Here is an 8,854-nt window from a genome sequence, read left to right as displayed (position 1 = left end):
TGGTTCACATTGTATTATTTTAGGCCTTATTTGATTACTCAAAAATAAAATAGAATGGAATGAAAACACAATTCTATTTCATTTCAACTACTTTCTTTTCTTATTTAAAATGATATTTAAAATAAAAATGACAATTCTAAAAATTTATTTTAAGGAATGAATTTCGTAGCCATCACTCCCACCTTTTATAATATCCATCTTTTGCCACCACCACCACCACCACCACCACCTTCCTTCTATGTCGCCGCCTCCATCGCTCCCGTCGTCACAACCACCTTCTTCTACCGCCGCCGTCTTCTATCACCACCACTGCCTTCCTCCGTCACATTTTACAATTGTGATTATTAATTCATTTCATAATTGTAACCCAACAACATAATAAGAATAAGATTGACCATTCCATTCCATTCCCAACTTCACTCCATTCTATTCAATTTTATTATACCAAACTAGGCCTATATGTATACATATGTGTGTGTCTATATATATATATTCTTAAAACTTTAAGTAAATGCACTCATTCATTATATATTTTTCTAATATTCAACGTTTTTCAAAAAAGAAAAAGAGCTTAATATCTGAGGTTAAAGACCATTAATAATTCCACTATATTTTAATTGCCCAAATTCACATAGTGAAATTGTTTTGAACATATGTCCCTTAGTCTTAGAAAAGCTTTGCTCACGTAATTATGTATGATTGTGATATTCAATTATTCATTATTATATTCATTATCTAGCTCTCTTGTCTACACTTAATTTGATTTTCTTTTTAAATGACATGACAAAATTACTTCTTAAAATTGAATTATAATTGTATTTTATTTAATTATACTTTTCAAAAATAAATTATAAGAGTATTTTTAATTAAATTTAAAAATGTATGTATGACCTTAAAGATAATGAAAGTTGTATATTAAACGAATTAATAGTACATAAGGATATGTATTTATTAACATTATATATATATATATATATATATATGTAAGTGAGAGTTAGTTCTATACAAATAAGCTATGCTAGATAATTGAATTGGTGGATGCTATACATGTATAACCTAACATGTTCTTACAGATAATTATGTCTTTTTTTTCTAAAAAAATGTAAGAAGAATGATAGCCGCATATGATTCGAGCATTGAGATCATTAGACATTGTTTATGTAAATTGATGACGATTATATTATTTTTTGTCTCACAAAAAAATGTCACTTTTTGAGAATTTAATTTTTTAAATGTGTAATTTTAAATTTTATTATATTATAGTGACTGGAAATGAATTTTCAAATATACTTTAATTGTTTTTATAATTTCAAGTTAAAAGGGTAAATTAGAAATTAAAAGAAAAAATAGTTCACTAAAATTTGAATTTGGACAATTATATTTTAAAATAATAAAAATAAAAGGATAATTTATTTATTTATTTTGTGTGAGAGAGAGTGAGTATGTATTGATTCGATAAATTATTTTGGGAATATTTTCTCTTGTTTCCAATTTGGGAAACTTATCACCGACGTATTGATTTGACAAATCTTTGAATTGTAAGCTGCCTAACAAAACATGGAAAATTTTCTCACGTACAGACACATGAATTAATTTCACAATTTTCACTGCTACAGTCTACAGTACTGTATTCTGTAGTAACTTATATATATATTATTATAAATATATAAAAATAATTTTAACACCAAATAATTACAATGAATTACTTAGACAGACTTATTTTTAAATTACGGGAGTTGAGTATCACTACTAACGCAAACATTACCTTTCTTGAAAAATTAATTTAACAATTAACAAAACAATTAGCTTTTTTTGACACCGTTATGGGTGAGTTTTTGACTTGGGGAAAAACCAAGAAGACCTTCTAATTTGACTTAAAAACAGGTTTAAATATTCTGAAATGTCAACTTGCCAAAATTATTAATATTATTTTTAACTTGACAATATGGTTAGTACATACTTTGGAGTGATCAAGGGCAATATAGTCATTATATACTTTTGCCGGCCTGTTACCAAGCTAAGACCTTGTTTGGGAGCTTACTAGAGACTTAAAAAGTCCTTCCAAGTTTAAAAAGTCCATTTGAAAAAATTAATCACGTTAGTTACACATTTTCTTTGAAAAGCTCGTGGCGGGAAACAAAAAGTAAGAAAATATTACTTTTAAAACCTCCTTTTAAGAAGCCAATTTTTGTAAAGGATAAATTTATTATTTTATTAATTTGTCCATATATTTTTCATAGATTAATAAGATTGTCTTATATTATTTCTTAGTCTTTCGTTACACCACCACCTTCCGCCACCACCACTGTGACCATCCATCCCCACACCCACTATTGCCATCGCCACCACCACCACCCTCCACCACCACCTTTCAGTACTACTACCTTCTGCCACCGCTACCATGACTTTTCACCACCACCACCATTGCCACTAACACCTTCCACCACCACCACTAATATTGCTACTTCCATCTTCCACCATTACCCTCCGCCACCACCGACATCAACCACCACCACCACCATTGCCATTGCTATTGCCACCGCCACCATTGCCACTGCCACCTTCCACCATAACCATAATCACCCTCCACCACCACCACCACCACCACCACCTTTTACTACCACCTTCTGCTGCCAACACGACACCTTCCAACACTGCCACCATGACCTTCCACCACCATTGCCACCACCACCGCCATCGCCACCATCACCTTCTACCACTACCACTTTCTATCACATCCGCCACTGCCACCTTCCACCACCGTGACCTTTTATAACCACCACCACCTTCCACCACTACCGTCGCCGCCGCTCTCAATTGTGACCTTTTTATCACTGTTACCACCACTGACATCGTCACATTCCACTGCCACCATCCTCAACCACCACCTTCCACTACCACCACAATTGCAATTGCCTTTTGCTACCACCACCACCAACATTGCCATCGCCTTCCATCACTGCCGCCTTCGCCCTTTTAATAAAGGCTTACAATAAATTGTCATTTATAAAGGATATTATTGTCAGAAAAAATAATCTAAAAGGTAAAGTAAATTTGAAAAATGTACTCGCTAAACGTCTTTTTCTTATGAATTCCTTCCAACAAAATTTCTTTCATGAAGGTCTCGTCAATGAAGGACTTTTATTATGTAAAAGTTCCCCCAAACGAGACCTTAGTCCTTAGCATGTAAACTATATGGCCACCAGACGATTATTTTTGGACTTGTTTAACAAATGCTACTAATAAGAAAAATAAAAGGTTAAATTATATTCATATCCTCTTAAGCTTTGGACAAATTATATACAGGTAATTTTCAATATTTATTATTTTGACATTTATTAAACTCGTTAGTTTGAATGTAAAATGTTAAAGTCATTTTATATTATAATATAAAATTTAATATATTATAATAATATTTTATATAAGGGAATAATAAAATTATTATTTTAAAATTTGGTTAATAAATATGTCCTAAAGAAAATACTAGCCCTATTCATAATGACACATTTCAAAATTCAAGAGGGGTCAAATAATAAACGCTAAACAGTTTGCTGGTGTATAAACAACAGGTGGCCATTTTAATTTATCAAAGATTAAAATAATATTATCAAGGAATTGTTGTGTTAATCGGAAGGCTGTAATAGGAAGGTGTTGGGTAATGAGATGATTATACCCACTTCTTATCCTTCCCCAATGTATGGACTGTGGACGGCAAGAGAGAGAAAGAAGAGAGAGAAAGAGACAGACAAGATCATGGGATCTGCATGTTTTTATTGCACAAGCCCTGCAAATATGGATCATGCAAATCCTATTCTATATTGGTTTTCTCTCTCTAATATAACATTTATCACCCCCTCAACCCCCATTTCTTTACACCCTTAAATTAGGCAACTTGGTTAAGCCTCAAGTCCCTCGTTAGCTTGAGGACTTTCCTAGTCATACAAGTTACCCACAAGATTACACTTTCTCTCTCTAAAACAAACAAACACCCAGTACTGTGTTTCTCTCTCTAAAACAAGAATAAAGGGGGATGTTTGGGTTAGTGTGCTATTAAGGGTAGGTTGTCGTAAGACTAGTAACCTCATAGAATCAGAGGAAAGAAAGAACAGTATCTTTTCTCTAACTTTGCTTGCTGTGCCAAACAACATGGGTTTTGGTTGCGTGAAGGGAATCTCTCTCTGGTTCTATACTCTTTAATTTCTCTGCCTATGCTATGCTAAAGGCCTAATTACAAAAGGGGAGCAAGAGAGAGAAAGAGGAGAGAGAAACGGGAATAATCCCACTCACTGCTAGTAAAAGAAATCAGAAAAAAAAAAAATCTATTATAGCTTTCTCTTTCATTGTCTTTGTGCTTTCTCTATCACTTGGTCTGTCTGTTATTAGTGTTTTTTGGTTTTTAATCCTTTGGTGGGTTGAGACTTTTGAAGTGTTGTTGGTGTCTTTTGAAACTAGCTAGCTCTGTATATTTTCTTCTTGGTGGTGCTTTTGAGGGTTTCTATCAATTCCTTTTTTTTAATATATATATATATATATATATATATATATATATATCTGAGTAGTTTTTGATTTTGGGGCTACAGCAGCTTGTTCTGTTTTTTTTTTTTTTGATGATTCGAAGATGTGGGTGTTCAAATTTTCTTGATTTGCTTGTTTTGTTTTGGTTTTAAGTTGAAGATTTGGGTTTTTTTTTTTAAATATTTGTGGTGTGTATAATCTCTACAACTCCAGGATATTTTTGTCATTTCCAGTGAGGTTTTCTTCTACCTTCTTCCTCATTTCTGGTGTCAAATCTGAATAGTGAAGCTGATTTTCCATTGTTGGTATTTTAAAAAAAAAAATGGAGGGTTATTCAAGGAAGGTTGAGAGCAGTCCTCAGTTGCTAGATTTGATGATACCTAAAGACAGAGAGTGGCTAGTGCAAAGAGATGATGAACAGAGAAAAAACAGGCATGGATGTTCAGAGGAGAAAAAGCTTGAGCTAAGGCTGGGCCCACCAGGGCATGATGAAGAGTGGGTCATCAAAGAAAGAGATGTTCTCTCTGTTGGCTACTTCTCTAACATGTCCTCCTCTATCACTTCTGGTGCAAAGAGAGGGTTCATGGACACAGTTGATCATCATCACACAAGCCAAATCACCCAAGAAATGAAGCATCACACAAAGGGTACTGGTCAATTTATTCATCAATACCCATCAACCCAACAAACCTTGCCTGTGATGGCAAAGGAATCATCACAGCCCTGTTGCCCTAAAGTGGTGGTAGACTTGCAGCAGCAGCAGCAGCAGAGGAGTAATGCAGAAAAGGAGGCATTTTCACCACCACCTTCTGCTGTTAATACAGCTGTGACCAACATCTCTCAGAAAAGGTAAAACAGCTTTTTTTTTTTTTCTCTTTCTTTCTGGCTTATTGTTTTTGTTTTGGGAACAGAGGATATGAGGATATTCAATCACAAATGCTAGATGTTGTGGTCCATACATATATAAATCTTTTTCACTTTTTTATGTTTATAATGTTATAATGGATTTCAAATATTGTTTCTTTGTTTTATGCCTTTTATATCTGTTTTTGTGAAAGACGAGTTTTTTGTATTAATTGTTGGTACTTACCTAGATTGTCATGTCTTTTTGCGACTGTTAATGTCCATCTTCTGAACAGCTGTTTGTTTGTTTTGGCTATTTAAGCTTTGATTCCTATCCTCTAGTGTTTGTCTTGATGTTTCTTCTATCTTATCTTATACTACATTAAACATCCACACATATATATGAAAATACAGATTTTTTATTTTTTATTTTTTATTTTTTATATGTAAAATAACTGTATAATCTCATCTATCATTTTTTCTATTGTCTTCCCTTTTTTTTCTTTTTCTTTTTTTTTTTTTGTGAATAGTTTTAATATATTTATTATAAAAATTCTTCGATATATAACTTGGTGTGTGGGTTTTGGACAATTTTACTTTCTGTTTTTTTTAGTACTTTGTTTTCATTGGGCAACATGTTTACTGTTTTGTTTGTGGAGTGCTTTGATTTTATCTTCCATATTCAAAGGACAATAATAATTAATAATAATGTTTCTTATACTTAAAAGAAAATGATAAATACTTGAGTAGTGTCCCTTAGTTTAAAATGAGTATTTATGAAATTTAAATTTCAAAGAAACTTGGTCAATATTTGTGAAATTAGAGAGAAAATTTTCCAATTAAATGGTGTTACTCATTTTAAGTTATGTTGTTTGGGAGCACCAAATCGGCGGTCGGATTTGGAATTGGAACAAATTGTGTTTTGTTTCTTTATTTTATGACTAATTGGGTAATTTGTCATCTAATTCTCTCCAAAAACTTGAAAAAAAAACACAATAGAACTGCTCCTGCTCCTGCTCCTGCTCCGGCTCCTGCTCCGGTTGTGGGATGGCCTCCAATTCGTTCATTTAGGAAGAATCTTGCAAGCAGCAGCTCTTCAAAACCTCACCCGGCATCACAAAATGAGGAACCAAGCAAGGTTGCGAGCGAAAAACCGGTGGAAAGTTGCCGAAAGGGTATGTTTGTGAAGATCAATATGGATGGAGTCCCTATTGGAAGAAAAGTGGATCTCAAGGCCTATGACAGCTATGAAAAACTGTCCTCTGCTGTTGATGAACTCTTCAGAGGCCTTCTTGCAGGTTACTACCATTACTTTATTCAATCATTGTACCCATATGGTATGGCTTGTTTAAACTAATACATGCATTGGCTAGAGGGAATGATTATGCGATTTCTATTTTTATAGAATTATAAAATGGCGCCATTTGATTGCTTACTCATAACCACATGGTCATTGCATGCATACAAGTAATTCTAATCCAGTAAACGTTTCTTTCATGTTGTTAATTCTACAGTTTTATCTATGAATAAAGTAGAATTGATAGTCATGTCCTATGGTAAATCTATGGACTGTGAGAAAGAAGATTTACTCTTAACTTAGTGTTCCGAACACCATCAATCAGTGAACATTGAGGACTAAGGTGGACTTCTATCACACGGTAAATATGTTCATACCAAGTAATTTAACTTTGAACGCCTTGGAAAGAAAAAGAGTCTTCTTCATTCGCATTCTAAAGGGGTTAGGGGCAGTAAAAATTATAGATAGCAGATGGAGATTTGGTTGTCCATCTCATTATGTTTGTCGTTTTTTAGCCCAAAGAGATTCCTGTGCCAATGGAATCCAGAAGAAGCAAGGGGGAGAGGAAGCCATAATTGGTTCATGTGATGGAAGTGGGGAATATACCCTTGTTTATGAGGATAATGAAGGAGACAAGTTGCTGGTTGGGGATGTGCCATGGCAGTAAGCATCTTTTACCTCATGCTATGCAGTTTACTTTATTCTAATCCCATTTTATATTCTAAAACTTTGATCATTCAACCTTTTAAAAGTAACCATGTGTTTGATTTATTTATTCTTTTCCTCGATTTTAACCTTTCAGCCATAATTAAATTCTTATATCATATGCTCTCTGTGCAGCAGATGCCATGTTTTGTAATGTGCTTTTTTATTTTTTTTATGTTACTTGCAGCATGTTTGTATCTACAGTGAAAAGGCTGCGTGTGTTGAAAAGTTCGGAACTTCCAATGCTATGCGGTAAGTTCACTTAGAAGTTGTATTTTGTTATGTTGCATAAGATCAGCTCCATCGGTCTGAACTTGCTCTAAAGATCCGAAACTGGCGAATTTGTTGCTGCAGTTGGCAGTAAACAAGAAAAGATTCAACATGGTGCTGCGAAGCAGTGAAGGAAGAGTGTAACTTCTATGAAAGATTCTTGGCTGAAGTTTGGAATAATGAAAGGAAACTTGATTTGTGTTTTCTCATTTGACTACCCTTTTTTTTTTTGGTCCTAATGATGTGTGGGAAAGCATATTTAGTTTACAATGGCAGCTAATTGTTGTATGTATTGGATGTGGACTTGTTTTCCCTCGGTTTTTCCTTGTTTTTGCTTCCTCTTGGCTTTATACTATGTAGAAAGAAGAGGAAAGATTGAATATATGATTAGGCTTATGATTTCGAAGGATATGCTATGTCATAAGGTTGCAAGAAGCTATTACTCTATGTTGTGTTTCATTGATACAATATTCGAAAATACAATAATGTCAGTCATCATGATTATCTCATCCATCCCTCACCTAAAACATAAAACAGTGGGAAGCCTCCGAAAGTTGTATGCTAGTGTATATTTTTGTTATGTCCATTTCCTTTGGCCCTGTTAACACCTCCTCCTCCTCCTCCTCCTCCTTGATTTTTTGTTTTTTTATTTTTTTTCTTCTTCAATCCACAATGTAAACATTCAAAAGTTCTTAAAAAAGAGGCCAAAAATGCTTCCGTACTGCAACAAAAACTATTAAACACACTCCAAAGCAGAAATGTTATTTCTATTTCGGGTCGTACTAAAAATACCAAACAAAAATGATTCTCAACAGGCTCTTTGTGTTTTGTTCCGAAACTAGTCCTAGGGTTAAAAATATCAAATCAAGAACAAGGTTTAAATTTTTTAAGAGATAATGTATTTATTATTAAAATGTAGTTTCTTTCCCAACCACCTAGTAAGTTTTTAAGGTGGCCATTAGTATTTAAATTTTTTTTTTCTTTAATTGATACTCAGACGCATATACCTCTAGTGAGGTTCGAACCCCTGACTTCATTTTTCTACTGAGGTTTGAACCTCTAACTTTCCTTTAAAAATTAAAAGTTTGGTACCACTAGGCCACAGACCTATTGCTATTAGTATCCAAATTTAAAACCAAAACTTTTTTTTTTTTTTTTCAATCATTGCAAAGAAAATCATACGCACCTTCAAATAGAAGCTTTTAATGAAGAAAATGTTGAATT

The 8,854-nt window shown here is 33.6% G+C and overlaps 1 protein-coding gene across 1 annotated transcript; it reads left to right on the top strand.

Annotated features, from left to right (window-relative positions):
* Positions 1 to 4,219: 4,219 nt before the first annotated feature.
* LOC132285462 (auxin-responsive protein IAA26-like) lies at positions 4,220 to 7,626 on the top strand. The gene is made up of 4 exons (XM_059787655.1): positions 4,220 to 5,364; positions 6,358 to 6,656; positions 7,171 to 7,318; positions 7,548 to 7,626. Exons 1-4 carry the CDS (start codon positions 4,838 to 4,840, stop codon positions 7,624 to 7,626), a joined length of 1,053 nt encoding a protein of 350 aa, XP_059643638.1. The 5' UTR covers positions 4,220 to 4,837.
* Positions 7,627 to 8,854: the final 1,228 nt, after the last annotated feature.

Source organism: Cornus florida, unplaced genomic scaffold, assembly GCF_030987335.1.
Source record: "Cornus florida cultivar Cherokee Brave unplaced genomic scaffold, ASM3098733v1 CherokeeBrave_3.0.0_Hap2_Chr11, whole genome shotgun sequence".
NCBI classification, from domain to species: Eukaryota; Viridiplantae; Streptophyta; class Magnoliopsida; order Cornales; family Cornaceae; genus Cornus; species Cornus florida.
This window is presented reverse-complemented; position numbering and strand designations above follow the sequence as displayed.

What these genes read in the sequence shown, in the direction of transcription:
- LOC132285462 (XM_059787655.1), top strand. Translation starts at nt 4,838, where the DNA reads ATGGAGGGTTATTCAAGGAAGGTTGAGAGCAGTCCTCAGTTGCTAGAT. An exon ending in CTTCAGAGGCCTTCTTGCAG is followed by an intron (nt 6,657 to 7,170) that starts GTTACTACCATT and finishes GTCGTTTTTTAG; the next exon opens with CCCAAAGAGATTCCTGTGCC. An exon ending in GTTGGGGATGTGCCATGGCA is followed by an intron (nt 7,319 to 7,547) that starts GTAAGCATCTTT and finishes TGTTACTTGCAG; the next exon opens with CATGTTTGTATCTACAGTGA.